Consider the following 16,569-nt stretch of genomic DNA (forward strand, 5'->3'; position numbering starts at 1 on the left):
TAAATACAAAAAAAAATCGCTAAACATACAATCAATACCATTGATTTTACTTTGAACACTAGCAGCTTGTAAAGTAGCTCAATGTCATCGACGCTTTAAGCAGATGATCAACAGCCAATCGACTAAAGAGGCAAGAGAGAGAAGACAACCGAAAACGATTGACATATTAAATTTATGAAAGCATAATAGATCAAATCCTAAATCTTCACCATATTGTTTTTCATTTCACTGAATCAGTGGTGTAGTTAGCTCATCACAAGTAGGGCATCCAAACTGGGTTAAACTGAAATCGGCTAACCGCGCATTTCTAAATAATAAAAGTCCTTTTTGTAATGTAGATGTGTAATATCAGAAAATCCCAACTATACCTAATAGCCACCACGCTAATCTACTATATTCTATATTTTGTCTTTGGAAAGATATGTATAATTATTTTTAACTGAATTGAAACATACAAATCATTGATTTACCATATACGGTAGAGGCCTTTAGCCAAATACACTTAGATTTGATGCATACATAATATTGAACGCTACCATCAAACGTCGGTTGTACGCAGACTGTCTACTCGTAGACTTACATAGGTATTTTTTTTCAAGTTTCTTTAAATACTTCTATTTTTGCAATAACATATAATTTTATGCACATTTAACTAAATACCTAGGTAATAAAAATAGTTATGTGCTCTATTAAAAGCTCTTGACTTTTCATTTTTTTAGAAACAATGGGGAACCTTGTTTGATTTTTGTATAGGGACCTTTGCACCATTGCACTGAATAATTCCGAAGACCTTTTGTTCAGATTACTTACGTACTTAGCATCCACGGTGCTCGAGTTGATAGAGCAGCAGTCTGGTCCAATCCTGCAGCTGGATACATGTTGTTTTTCCACATGTGTTTGATCCAATGGTTAGGTGAATTTTTTCAAAAAAATATATATAAGAAATGGGGAGTAAGATCATGTTAACGCACGTGTTTGAACATGTACCAAACCGAAAACCGATATTTTTTCGGTTCGGTTCCGCTTTTCATTCTGACAAAAATAACAGTTTTTTCGGTTCAGTTCCGATTCGAAGCCCTGGCCAACAGTGTATAAATAGGTTCTGTTACATCAGTTCCCCTTCTGCTCTGAACTGTTGAACTTCACTTAAAATGGTGTATTTGTAGAAAGCAATACTGGAAAGTGGGAGAAATGAGTAAAGTATGATAATTATTATAGGATTTTATTACGTGTTTGTTAATTATCTTATTGTACTAAATTGCTGAAACTCGACAGTGCTAAAAGTGCTGAAATGGTCCAGTGATAGTCCTCGGCCTTCGCAGGGCGAATGAATTTTGATCTGTCTCATATGTGTGTCACGGCCATTTTGATGATTACTCACAACAGCTATTTGGACCATAAATGTTCTGATTGCTCGATCTCTGATATCCTTTATTGGTATCGGGACCCAACCTGGAATAAAAATATTTTATACGATACATACCTACAACCACAGATACCAAATTTCCAACAAGACATTTTGAAAAAAGAACAAAAAAAAAACATCCCCTTTTCGTATGCTTTCTACATCATATACAATAGATTCGTTTAAGGTATTGTACATAATATAACAATTATTGTGATCGCCAGCCTGACATATCCGTTCATTTTTTTTACAGACTGGGTTAAATTTAACTATTACTCTTACTTCTTAATTTCATTTATTTATGTTTGAAAGTTTTACAGTCACAATCGTATATTTAGTATATTTTAGAATTATTGAAGGATATTATATTATTCAAAACATAAGAAAAAATCATCATATTGAACAAGCACAAAATGAAGTGTACTGTCCACACCTGACGTGCAAAAGAATGTTCAGCAATTTTATTGAACTATTATAATGCAAGTCTGGGAGTAAGACAATTCTTGAATTTGTATCACTAGAGCATCTTGCGTTGCCAATGGCATCTTGCTAATTTTTGTTCTTCAAATCCCTGCCCAGATGCACACTTATAAGCTTTTCCAATTTAATTTTTTCTGTGCAAATCGGTAATTACAGACTATTAATTGTGACTCGGGATCATAGTTTCTAAATCGGGAGAACGCTGTTGAAATCCGGACGTCCGGCATCCCTGCTTACAACACTTATTAACATAATGAACATAAAAAGGCTATAATTTTCAGAGGCTAAGTAGACAATGCTACGAGGGTAGCCGTTTATATTTTGGGAATAACAAACAAAAACGATTTTTTTATAAATGAAAACAGTTTTATTGTTTTTAAAAATATGTTACACGATAATTTATACACTTTTCCATACGTTTGAACCAATCTGGAAAGCATTTTTGCCACTTTGCAGAAGGTAACTCAAAAACATGGTTTTTGAATGCATCAACCGCCTCTTCTAGTGTAAAAAATCATTGACCACGCAATGTATCTTTGACTGTCGGGAATAAAAAGAAATCATTCGGTGCCAAATCGGGGCTGTACGGCGGATGACCCACCAATTTAATGTTTTAAGTGCTCAAATAGGCGCTTGTTTGAGCCGATGTGTGAGAGCTCGCATTGTCTTGATGAAGGATGATTTGACGCCGATAGTTGCTTTTCCTTATTTCACCAAAAAAATCTGGCAAACAAATGATTTTGTACCATTCAGAATTGACTGTTCTACAATTCTCTAAAGGCATAGTTGCGATATGGGCCATTTTTCCGAAAAAACAGGCGACCATTTGCTTCGAAGTGCTTCGAGCGCTACAAACTTTTGTTGGTTTAAGCTCATTTTGGAAGACCCATACGGTCGACTGCTGCTTATTATATAGATCCAAGATTTGTCACATGTAACAATCTTATAAACGCTTTTTGAAGCACCTCAATCGTATTTTTTGCACGCGCCTTTTTTGTGCGATTGTCAAATTATGCGGGATCCAACGCGAACATAGGTTTTTCACGTCTAAATGTTCATGCAAGATCGTATACGCGCTGGTGTTACCAATGCCCAGGGATGCCTCAATCTCACGGTATATCACATGATGATCTTGCATTATCAGTTCACGCACAGTATCGATGTTTTCTGGAGAAATAACCGATTTTGGACGACCTTCAGGCGGCTCGTCTGTGAGCAAACGATGGCCATGATAAAATTCGTTAAACCAGCGATATACCGTAGTTTTTGATGGTGCTTCATAGCCATATAAAACACTAAGTTCAGCGATGCACTGTTCCCGCGATAATCTATGTCGAAAGTTATGAAAAATAATCACACGAAAATTTTCACGAGTTAATTCCATTTTTTGGCTGCGATAAATTTTTCAAATGAATTTAAAAAAACAAAAATCGTCCGTTTATTAAAACGTTCAGAGTACTTTTGCCGTTAAAAATGACAAACTTCAAAATACAGAAGTCAAATTGCACCTAGCAACACCAGTGTTGCCAATTCCCGAAATATAAACGGCTACCTATGTAAAAGGCCCTACAGACTCTTTTGTTTGGTAGACAGTCAGTCTGTCCATGTTAAAGCTGAAGCAAACCCGAAGTACCTAACATTTTAGACAATCTGACGATAATGTCTGATGACGCATCCACATGATCTGGGATCATATTGAATCTGACCAAATTGGTTCGACCACCTAACAAAGAGTGTCTGTAGAGGGTTTAAGTATGATTTGTTGCAACGTACCATGCAGGGAAATATTGAAAGCATAGGAGTATATACCTAATATAAAGGTTCTCGTAACTGCAGAATCTGAAAAATGGGTTCAACTTTCGGGATGTTGGGAGGCTTACTACAATTTGGTAAGTTACCTTTGACAGAAGAAGAACAGAAGACAGGATCCTATGAACATAATTACAGTATAAACATAAGTGCTTGAGTATACCTGTGGGTTCACTCAATTCAATGATTTCAACCTCTTGAAGGTCATTGAAATGCGTTCCGGCGCGAATGGATATCCTGCTCGGAGTATAGCTTTCATCCAATTTGTAGTCGGTGTAAATATAAATATGGCTGATGGTTGTTTTTCTCTGAAATTGAATGTTCACTAGGTGAGGCAGCTGCCCATCCGACTGCCAATACGTGTCCATGCAATCATCGCGCAGTTGATCAATGCCAAAGCCTGAAATATTAAACAATTACACACATATTGATATCACAAACACTAAAGTGAGACTTCAATCTTCTGTTCGACACATCATCACGGTCGAACTAAAAATCCTACCCCTTCTCTTTCACTTATATCTCTATTGTCCCACCTTTTGATAATTACAAATCTATACCACCGTTCGTCTTTTCGGCCAGAAAAATATAAGAGAGGTAAAATATAAAAATTACCGCAATGTGTGCTTGGATGAGGAGCATGGATCTTATTGACTGAGCCATTGATTTACCATATACGATAGACTTTTAACTGATTTCGCATATGTCGGTTGTACAAGTCTATAATTTCGGACATTTAATAAAACAATCGGGAACATTCATTGGTTACCGTAAATTTCCCACATTTATATTATATTTTGTGAAATTAGAACTTTCGGTACCAGTCGGTTATCCCGGATACAGCGGCAAATACATTTTTAAAATAGCCGATTGAGATCCCCGGGGTTCCAGCGGCTAGCTCAGGTGTCCATCGAACCCCGGATTCACAAAAAAAGAAATTCAAACGGTTGGAGTGTAAATAAAACACGGTCTTTCGTGCTCGTAACGTGGTCTTCTTATATTTTACATTTTCTTTAAACGTTTACATATTTTGTTTTTTACAATAAGTTTCGCAGGTCCTATCCTATCGGAAAGGGGACGCTTACTAATTACTTTTTTCTTTTTCAAACTTCGCGTACCCACGCCATTCCAGCAAAAAGGACTCTCGTGATTGGCCAAATTTTATCGCGTGATCTTTGATTCGGCGAATCACGAGGACCACCCTGGCGCAGGCGCGTCGAAATTTGGACGTTGCCGACAAGCGCGGCAAAATTTATTATATTTAAATACTTATATTTAGTCTTAAAATTATCGCTTTCATCCATCATCATTTATACTTTTTAAATTAAAAAAATTACTTACGTGGTTGAGCAAGGAATCAGATTAGATGTTTTATGAAGCCGTTTCTAGAGGTCAGGGTTACGTTTCGACTTGAGCTACTAAATGATTATTTTACACCGGGAGAAGCCCGCCTGTAACAGGGGTGTATCACGATATACTGGATTATTTGTTAGTTTGGGTTAGTTTAGATTAAGTTAGGTTAGGTTAGGTCAGTGGTCGGCAAACTCAGTCAACAGAGCCAAATATCAACAGTACAACGATTTAGATTTTTTTTGAGAGCCAAATTTCTTAAACTTACTATATAGGTAGGTACACTGTTAACATGATATCATTCTCAATACATTGATAAAAATTAAATTGTAGGTAAGGTATCAATAAAATTAAATCATGACAATGACTAACAAACACTCAATGTGAACAATGGCCTTGCATCTCCTTGAAAAGTCTGGATAAGTCAGGTTTGTATGTTGTTATCTTTAATTTTAGGCACGATTCCAGGTTCTCATCAATAAAACGACTTCTCAATTTACTCTTGATAAGGTTCATGCATGAAAAAGACTGTTCGCATGAATATGTAGAACCGGAAAGGGAAAGAACAGTAAACGCTAGTTTTTTCAACTGATCATATGAGTCAGGAATACTACTCCAGGTATTAAAAATCATCATGTCTTCCTTCTCCAGGTCTTTAAAGCAGACTACTAAACTTGTGCTGTGAAATAAGTTCACATTTGTTTTTCTCCAACATGTCCATATCAGCATAGATATGTTCAAATTTAGAGCTCCATAATTCTTTATCCATAAGCTTTATCTATAATAGAGTTGATAATCTTATTCACCAATTTCATAACTTTGCAAATATATGCGAACAAAGCTAGGAAAAGTTAGGAAGTATGTCATGATTATTTTTTCTTTCAAAATAGCAACAACCCCTTTTCTTACGCCGGTCATACTTAACGTATTGAAATTGACACAATTTTATCGAGTGGAATATGATGTTTTTCCATACACTCAATTACAGCATTTACAATATCCTCTCCACGTGTTTGATATTTGAGTGGCAATAATCCTACAAGTTCTTCTTTAGGACTTGTAGATGAAATAAATCGTACAAAACGTGAAACTTGTGGTGTATCATTTGTCACAAGACTCGTTAACTGCTATTGATAAAGCTGAAACCAATTTCAAATCTTTGACTTGCTGGTTGGTTATATTCGAAGACATTTTGACTGTTATATCTTTCACTGTTTTAGCCCGTAGGTACGTGGTCATTTGTGGCAGAGCCACACCCAAGGGGCCAAAGAGCCACATGTGGCTCGCGAGGCGTGATTTGCCGACCACTGGGTTAGGTTATCCTAACAAATAATCCAGTATATCGGCTATTTTAAAAATGTGTTTGCCACTGTATCCGGGATAACCGACTAGTACCAAACTTTCTTGTTGTGCTGCGTGCTAGTTCCTGTTTTTATGTTTATGCTGGCTGCACACACTCCATACTAAATAGTGACAGTAAAGATTTTTTTAAACATTCTAATGAAGTCACAAAATTAATTATAGAATTCGATATCAGATTCGCATTTACGCAAAAGTATGAGGAAATGTTCAAAATATTCTTAAATACATTTAACGTGGAGGTGGAATTTACAAATGGAGCTAATAGAACTTCTATCAAGCATAGAGTTAAAGTGCATGCTCGAAGTGAATAAGCTTGAGTTTTATTAGAAATATATCCTCAAAGATAAATTTTCAAAATTTAAACGACTGGCAATGTGGGTTACATCAGCGTTTGGGACTAGAATCGCTCTTTTCGAAATGAAATGAAGTGTCGCAGCAGGTTGCTCGTTGAAAACACGACCAATCAACTGCTATGCGTGCGTCGACTAAATTACCAGTCTATATGAAAAAGATATCAAACAATATACAAAAACAAGTGGCACGTTAATTATATGGTAATAAAATATTTTGAATGAGTTCTTTTTTTTTTTTATGTGCGGCCCACCTAAGCTCAGTAATCTTTTTTTGGCCCAACAAACAATTTGGGTTAGGCACCCCTGCTAAACCATTCTCACTCCGTGTCATACAGGTTTAGAAGTTCGCCGTTTTCTGTGAAGACATACAGTTTGCCTTATTTGTTGATTCTAAAATTAAAAACCCTCTTCTCAAGGTAATTTGAATAAGATTGATAGTTTCAGCTAAGTAAACAAAGGTCAGCCCTACATCACAATTATTATCTTAGCATATTATATTGGCAACCATAGCGATGCGGGAAAGGCAGGGAAATTTGAACGAGAAGAGTTTCTTCAGAATATAGGTACTTACTTATTCTTCGTAATATTTAGTATTATAACAGACGTTAAGCAATTAAAGCCAACCTGGTTTACATGACGATAAACTCCAAATAGCATGGGTTCCGACTTCTCTGACAGCTCCAGACCTTTCACCAATAACAGGATCCTTTTCTCCACTCATATTAATTATTATGTGATTATAGGTTAACTAATTTCAATTTAAAAAATGGCTAAAAATATTTAGAAAGCTTTATGAGATGTGTAAATATTGTTTTAAAACGTAAATATAGTAAATTTGTCGTGAATGACGATAATGTGCAACATTGTAGTATTCTGTCGAACAATAGAAAAAGTTTGTAAATATGTCACCATAGATAATATACGTAAACATGTCACTTTGAAAATTTGTGCATTGCCAAACGGCAAAAATAAGCTTCAATCGTTTTGCAAAGCCTCTATAATACACAGCGATATATTTGACGTCACCTTATAGGTTGATTAGAAAAACCCTAATTAATGTAAAAGAGATGCCACTATAAAGGGTGATTTATTATATAAGACATATCCATTGTTGTTGCTCAAGTATTCCTAGGCGTTAGTGATATTTAATTTTTGCAGCTTCCACACTATATAAGTATGTGGTATTTAAAAATTGGCGCTGTAGATCATATACCGTAAATTAAAAGTATTTTACTTATTCTTACCATCTGTCGTAATTAATTTATTGATTTAGACAGTGTCAACAACTTTTGAATAATATAATATAATGACGCAGTATGTGCTTTTTCTTGACAACTTAAGTTGACACTAAATCGCGCAGACGCAAATAACGATCGAAACATTCGATAGAAAGAAAAGTCAGGCAAGACTGAAAATTTTATAATCGAAGGGCCCATACGTCGTGAACAATATGAGCAAAATTAGTCAAATTCGACAAAATTATGATGTCGCATGTGAAGATGCTATAAACAAACAAATCAATATGGAACTATATGCAAGTTACGTATATTTATCAATGGTGAGACTTTTTTTATTAAAATCTATTTAAATAAAACAATTCAAGTCGTTTTCACAACTGAAAAGTTAGGTAATCGAAGCTTGGGTCTTACAAAATTAATGTATATCTATGTGATAATGTGTGAAGTAAATTTACCGTTAGTAGAGTTAAAATGGATTCTTGTAGTAGGTAGCTCTACCTCCTGTGAATTCTTTCCATCATTCTTTACTAAATATTATACCTAATCAGTTAAAATAACAGTGAAGTTAGTATTTAGGTAGAGACATGAATTTTACAACTAAACGTTTTAATTTAACATGATTCTGTTCGGTGCAACTTCAATATTGTGGCCGACACGTCATCACATCCATCCATATAACTAAAAATTCACATACATCTCTCTGCCCCGCTTTTGGTTTCCATCTCTCCAGCCTACAATGCGATTACTATAATTATTGTGGCCAATGACATTTAATGTCATTGATTGTGGCATACACATCATAACAACTATCTAGGGTGCTAAAAATCACCCTGCTCATTCAGGTACCTACGTCTATTTGCCCCCACTACCCAAATTCTCCATCCATTTCATGTAAATTCCAGGGCTCGAAATGGACCGGAGCGCCGTTCCGGTTCGTGAAATCTGTAAAATTATCGCTCCGTCTCGTGGAACACATAATTTGACCATCTGAGCTTGATAGGCCATATAAAGAAAACTAACACACCTCTTTTTTATAAAATACGCATAAAATCTGATAACTATGTTTAATATCTTCAGAAAGTTCCGAGCGCTCCGGTTCGTAAACTTTTCCATTTCGAGCGCTGGTAAATTCCTATCCCGCCCTCTCACTTCCATCGTTTTACACCACCTACCAGAATATAAATGTCTCACTGTGGTCTTAAGGGCGGACATGCTCAGCGTAGGTCAAAATAGAGCTTTTATTGCATTTTCAAACCATGATCCTGGACATTCATTAAACGTTGTAGATAATCTATTTATATAATTTTGAAGTCTTGTTATCCTTTATATTTATTTTAAGCATTTGATGACTGCAAAAAGTATTTTTAGTACATAAAATAGTGTTTTTTTAAACCTCTCGCTCTAATGTTTTAGAATATAGTCATATTTCAGTACATGAATGTGCAGAGGTGTTAAGATTTTTTAAATTTATTAATTTTTAAACGCATTTATAAAACCGTTAGTATAATTTATGACGAGATTATTTTTGTGGGGGGGGGTGGGGGGGATTTAATTCCTCCATCATGGAGTAGCTCTTTCTCGTCCTTGCTGACCTTCGACCTGACAAAATTCTATAATATTTTTCACAATGTTATTCTTATTGTGGCTGTATTAGAGTCTGTATCGAATGTCTACCTTGTTGGCTATCACTGGTTATGGAGTTTAATTATTGTCTATTACCTATCTAATAGAGAAAATTACCAGAAGCAATAATATTAAAGGCACTTCTGTCTGGGTATATTATGTTTTAATATTCAAAACATTGGCATGTTTTTCTTTTGACAGGCATATTATATGGATAGAGATGATATCGGTCTACCCGGACTGCATAACTACTTCAAAAAGGCTTCCCACGAGGAAAGGGAACACGCGATGAAATTCTTAACATATCAAAACAAGAGAGGTGGCAGCGTTGTGTTGACAGATATATCAGCGCCCGGAAGAAAGGAATGGGGTAGTGCACAGGACGCCATGACAGCTGCGTTGAACTTGGAAAAGGAAGTCAATGAGGTAATATAAATACCTAAGCGAGAAAAAATATTTAACCTGTGCCTCCCGCTACCTTTTCATATTAGATATTCTGTTTTCATAATATCATGGTAGTGGTGAAATCTCGCTACTATTATTTTTATGTACCTAATGATACACCCCTGTTACAGGCGGGCTTCTCCCGGTGTAAAATAATCATTTAGTAGTCATAAGTCGAAACGTAACCCTGACCTCTAGAAACGGCTTCATAAAACATCTAATCTGATTCCTTGCTTAACTACGTAATTGTTTCTTATTCATAAGTAAAGGCCTTCGTCCGGTGTGTGAAAATCACATATTGGGCGGAGGTGTAATTAAGATAAATTTAATTTAATTTAAAAAAGTATAAATGATGATGGATGAAAGAGATAATTTTAAGATTAAATATAAGTACTTATTCATATATAATAAATTTTGCCGCGCTTGCCGGCAACGTTCAAATTTCCACGCGCCTGCGCCGGGGTGGTCCTCGTGATTCGTCAAATCAAAAGCATCACGCGATAAAATTTGGCCAATCACGAGAGTCCTTTTTGCTGGACGGCGTGGGTACGCGAAATTGAAAAAAGGGAAAGAAAGTTAGTAAGCGTCCCTTTTCCAACATGTACGGACCTGCGAAACTTATTGTTAAAACAAAATATATAAACGTGTAAAGAAAATGTAAAATATAAGATAATACCAAGTTACGCACGAGACTGTACTAAAAAAACGAGTTGTATTAAAAAGATACCTATATAGGTATAATCTACCTACTAATACAGACCAAGATACATTGATAGATACAACGCTTTCCAACGCGGACGGAAAACATTGTTCATATACAGTGATGTTCTTGGTCTGGATTATACTTAATTTGTCAAATAAAAACATGTCTTCTCAAATAACCAATTCGGTAATTAGCTATTTTAGGTGAGAGTAATAATTCAGAAAAATACTATTCATTCAATTTTGTATCATCAGTGAGGTTTTGAAATATCATCACTTTCATAATAATATTATATTATTATTATTATTATCTTCTTACATCCCAATTGTCCAAGTAAACACTATTCTTTTCAGTTACCCGTTGCTTAACTCCCTCCAACAGACACTGTGATGTAGCTATCATGTAGTGAAAATATATAAAAGTTTTTACGTCATTTTGAACCCTGATTCAAGAAATGGGAAATAGAGGGAGAAAAAATATTACATGCAAATACACAATATAACTATTTACCGGTGTTGTATTGAAGTAATGTGTAAAATAACAGATAGGTATCAGATTATTATTTTGTAATCAATTTTTATTTACAATATGTGGTAGATATTAAAATTTTATTGAAACCCTGTATATTTAATACAGGCAGTACTAAACTGTTTTTTTTATTCAATAAATATTTAATTTACAAGATTTGACAATGTAATATTTTTTGTTGAACATCTAATATATAAAAATCAATATTTGTTTGTTTGTTTGTTTGTATTTTATGCGCTGCAATACCGTTCATCCGATTGCGATAAACTTTGTCAACTTATTGCTTGCACTTGCGCGAAGGTTATAGGCTATATATATAAAAATGAATGTCTGTCTGTCTGTCCCGTATGCGTTCCTATACCATTCATCCGATTGCGATGAAACTTTGGTGAGTTGCTGTGTGCATACTCGCAAAGGTTTCAGAATTAGAAAAACCATCTTCCTCTTCTTCATTCTATCTTATTTTATTCGTATGGTTACTTTACCATCCATCCGATTGTGATGAAACTTTCGTCAGTTGTTGTGCGCACACCCTGAAAGGATTCTGAAATAGAAAAATCATCTTCTTCTTCTTCTTCATTATATTTTCTTTTATTCGTATGGTTCCTATAAATACAATTCATCTGATTGCGATGAAACATTCGTCAGTTGTTGTGGTGACACCCGCAAAGGTTTCTGAATTAGTACAACCATCTTCAGCTTCTTCATTCTATCTTCTTTTATTCGTATGGTTCCTATACCATTCATCCGATTGAAATGAAACTTTGGTGAGTTGTTGTGTGCACACTCGCAAAGGTTTCTGAATTAGAAAAACCATCCTTTCGTTCTATCTTCTTTTATTCGTATGGTTTCTATACCTTTCATCCGATTGCAATGAAACTTTCGTCAGTTGTTATGCCCACACCTACGTAGGTTTCTGAATTGGTACAACCATTTTCTTCTTCTCTTTCTTCTATTCTATCTTCTATTCGTATGCGTTCTTATGCCATTCATCCGATTGCGATGCAATTTTGATCAGTTGTTGTGCTCACGCCCTCAAGGGTTTCTGAATTGGTACAACCATTTTCTTCTTCTCTTTCTTCTATTCTATATTCTTCTATTCGTATGCGTTCTTATACCATTCATCCGATTGCGATGAAACGTTCGTCAGTTGTTGTGGTAACACCCGCAAAGGTTTCTGAATTAGTACAACCATCTTGTTCTTCTTCATTCTATCTTCTTTTATTCGTATGGTTCCTATACCATTCATCCGATTGAAATGAAACTTTGGTGAGTTGTTGTGTGCAAGCTCACAAAGGTTTCTGAATTAGAAAAACCATCCTCTTCTTCTTAGTTCTATCTTCTTTTATTTGTATGGTTCCTATACCATTAATCCGATTGCGATGAAACTTTTGTCAGTTGTTGTGCGCACACCTGCGAAGGTTTCTAAATTAGTATTATATAAAATACAAAGTTTATCGTTTGTTTGTTCCATCCAATTTTGAATTTTTTTACTACATATTAATAACATTTGCATATTTTGGATTCGATTTTAATTTAGTGTTCTTTTGTTTGACCTCCTATTAGAATTAGTTTTATGTTGACATATTGTATTACACAGATATTTTAATATAAAAAAGATAATTACTTATTTTTTTTTTTTAATATTTAAGATAAATGTATCCACGAAGCGACCCTCTGAGAAGCCGGGTACTTCACCTTGTATTATAATATAATATTTAGGAATCATTTTTTTTTGTTTGTTTGTTTCTGAGGTGTTTTCAATTTATGCATGCTTAATACAGTACCTACTATTTTTCTAATTCATTTCCATTACAGTAGAAACTAGAGTACCCATAAAAGTATTATTCAAATCTTACCAAACCATTGCATAAAAAAGTCATTCTAAATTAAATTTATTGTTTTTAATTGTGTACTACTACTTAGTTTGATTCAACTTTATATTAAATGAAAAGTAGATTACCATTTTTCACTACGAAGTAGAGAATATGAGCCCTCACAGAGATTATTATAATATCAACAGATGTTTTCTTAAATGTTTCCTATACCTATACATATTACCTATGTTTCAGAGCTTATTGGAGATTCATCGGGTTGCAACAGACAAGAACGATGCTCACCTTTGCGATTTCTTGGAGTCAGAATTCCTGCAGGAGCAAGTCGATTCAATGAAAGAAATAGCGGACCATGTAACAAATTTAAAAAGAGTTGGAGAGGGTCTCGGCGTGTATATGTTCGATAAAAATATTGATAAATCTGACGATGAATAAAGATATGCGTAATATTATTACATTCTTTTATACATCATTACATTGTGGTTGTTAAAATAGCAAGTTAATTATTATCTTTAATAAATAGAACACCTCATGAAAATACAGTAAACAACAAACGCTTATGCCTAGCATGTCTGCATTTTGTTTTAAAAACATTTTGTGACTACATAATTTATAAACACTATTCAGTCAATTATTACAGTATTATTGTTACAGTATTGCTCCCTATAGGAATGTAATATGAAGTAAAATAAATAAGAATGAAATATTCACCACAACAAACTCTGTCCTCATTTATTGTGTAAAATATTACAATGTGTTTTTAAATGGATACCTCTTCATAAGATGTTTGTCAAAAATATAAAGCATAGCATGATTTTGATCAAATGATTTGAGAGTTTTAATTAAACCAATCAGACTGTTTGTGGATGCTACTTGATCTCTTAAAAGGCGTGTTGTGATAAAATCAATACAATGGTAGTCTTCATAATGTTGTGCTACTTTAATTATATTCTGTAGGCCCTGAAATTGAAAATACTAATTAGATAACATTATAATAAAAATTATATGCAAAGATAAATTTTATTTCACCGACGATGGCCGAGCAGTATGTGTCCACTTCTAAAGTTGTGGGTCAGGTTTGAATCTCGGAACTGGAAAATTCATTCACTTGTTTTACAATGTGTGTTTGGACCCAAGCATGGACTTAATAGGTTGCGCAAGTGGCTAATATCCATTTCAAGTAAAATAGAAATCTGAAAGATCTAAAGCTCAGATCTCTATAAGCTAATAAAAAAAATGTATATAAATGTAATTATATAATATAAGTAAGTATATTTATGGATGGTGGTGGCAAAATAATATTTTATTTCATACACAATAGGTACCTACATTATGTAGGTAGGTACATGGCAATGACTATGAAATAATTTTTCTTCATCGGAATATGAACTGCATAATTTGAAGTATGTACCTACATAATAATATAATATTGTAATATGGACCATAATAATATGTAGGTACATACATTTTATGAGAATTACTTGTTAGCTTTTCGACCTATTTTGTTTTTACGAGAAATGAATGTTAGCCACTTGCTCAACCTATTAGTTCCATACTCTAATTTCAAACACAATATTTACACGATTCGAACCTGGGCACTATACCCACGACACTATAAACCGACGCTTAAGCCGCTCGGCCATAGTGGTAGTGCCAAGCGGGCAGCTTAAATTCAGAGGTTAGAAAAGGAGAAAAACATCTTAAACAATTGCTTCCTGGATTCAAATACATTTTTAAGCACACCATAATAATATTATGATTTATTATATGATATATTAGCCACAACAGACAAAAGACCTTTAACCTATACACACTTCCCTCTGAGTTACGCAAAACAAAAACTAAACGAAGATACCATAGAGCTATGGAACCACAGATACACAACATCCGCCACAGGATCAATAACGCAGAAATTTATTCCAAACATAAACTGTGCCATCACTCTTGCCAGGAACTTAAAAATATCACACGAACTCACACAGATACTAACAGGCCACGGATCGGTGCGAGCTTATCTAAAAAGATTTAAATTGAGGGATGACGACTGTTGTCCATGTGACGGCAACACATCTCAAACTGTGTGGCATGTCATCAACGACTGCCCTATACTAGAAAGGGAGCGATGGACTCTCAGGACTCGATGTAGACAACATAATCACGAAATTGACCTCCAAAAGCCTCACGAAGCACTAAGCAATAGAACAACACAAGAACACTACACAAAATATTTAATCCTGGCCATAAAGAAAATTAAAGATATAAATGGAGGCACCTAATTAGCCCCACATCAATGCAACTAACCCACCCAACCACCTTGTACGAAAAAGCAAGGGTATGGTTATTATAAAAAAAAAAAAAAAAAATAATATTATGATTATATGATTATGCCTAGCCTGAATGTGAGATCCACTCTGTGGATGCCCACATGATCCTACTAGGATTGGACATGATCGAAAGAAGGATGTGAGATTGGACTTTCTGCAAGTCATAGTTATATTGTATTTGCATACAGAATTATGTGGTGAGTGACTGATAGATTAATAAAGTTAATCTACATATCGTTAAATAATTATAATAAAATCAATAAACTCACTTCCGTGTGATCGTTTTCTAATTGAAGAGTCTGCTGAAAATGTTCCGGCATGCAAGCCGATTCTTGAATAGATGGCGGGTTGATCATATCCAATGAAACATTTCCACCTCTAAGTAATTGATACTGAGCGAGTAAAATGGCATGATGCTGTTCATCTTTATATAGTGACATAAAATAATTAAAGCAACCTTGACAAGACACATTTATTTTTCCAAAATAACAAGCTACCGCTAAATAGTGTTGACTCGCATGCTGCTCACAATTAATTTGTTTATTTATTAATTCTTGTAGTGCGTTATGATAATTCGGTTTCAGTTGTAAACTGTTTAGCATTATCGAGCTACACAAGTAACGGCATCCGGATGTTGATATCGCAGTTTGCCTTGATGTACAATACTGAATCCATTTTTGTAAAGTTAGGGGGGTAATGATTCTCATAATTGCAAAAACGTGGTTTAGTAATATTTACCTTTGAAAAAGAAGTTTTAATCAAGAAACTTCAGGTAAACTTCTTATCAGTCAAACAAAACATAAACATATTCTTTTTATACCTGATGTCAAATAATAAGACAAAATAAAAGATATTCAATGGAAGAAATTTTGAATACAGAAATCGATAAGTAGGTAGGTAGGTACCTAAATATTATTATGCATTATAAACATTCACCAAAGTTCTTTTATCTACGAAAAAATAGGTTTTATAATATGTTTTATATTCACTGAAACCTCTGAAAATAGATAATTAGCATTTTATTAGTAAAATTTTGATCTTTTTTCACAAACTTTGCTGATATTGTCTATGAAAGAATATTTTGCTTTCTTAATTCTTGTCAATGGTCATTATTC

The 16,569-nt window shown here is 34.4% G+C and overlaps 2 protein-coding genes across 2 annotated transcripts; one reads left to right on the forward strand and one right to left on the reverse strand.

The window, feature by feature from the left end:
* Positions 1–1,206: 1,206 nt before the first annotated feature.
* On the reverse strand, positions 1,207–7,669 carry APC10 (anaphase-promoting complex subunit 10). Its single transcript, XM_085959024.1, has 3 exons — positions 7,384–7,669; positions 3,858–4,094; positions 1,207–1,452 (listed from the first exon to the last, which is right to left on the reverse strand). Exons 1-3 carry the CDS (start codon positions 7,478–7,480, stop codon positions 1,241–1,243), a joined length of 546 nt encoding a protein of 181 aa, XP_085815150.1. The 5' UTR covers positions 7,481–7,669; the 3' UTR covers positions 1,207–1,240.
* A 401-nt stretch (positions 7,670–8,070) lies between these two features.
* Fer3HCH (Ferritin 3 heavy chain homolog) lies at positions 8,071–13,850 on the forward strand. The gene is made up of 3 exons (XM_085959025.1): positions 8,071–8,317; positions 9,822–10,046; positions 13,368–13,850. Exons 1-3 carry the CDS (start codon positions 8,210–8,212, stop codon positions 13,563–13,565), a joined length of 531 nt encoding a protein of 176 aa, XP_085815151.1. The 5' UTR covers positions 8,071–8,209; the 3' UTR covers positions 13,566–13,850.
* The last annotated feature ends 2,719 nt before the right edge of the window (positions 13,851–16,569 follow it).

Source organism: Rhyacophila brunnea, unplaced genomic scaffold (genome assembly GCF_057557595.1).
Source record: "Rhyacophila brunnea isolate RB1 unplaced genomic scaffold, BYU_Rbru_1.0 scaffold_8, whole genome shotgun sequence".
In the NCBI taxonomy this organism is placed as follows: domain Eukaryota; kingdom Metazoa; phylum Arthropoda; class Insecta; order Trichoptera; family Rhyacophilidae; genus Rhyacophila; species Rhyacophila brunnea.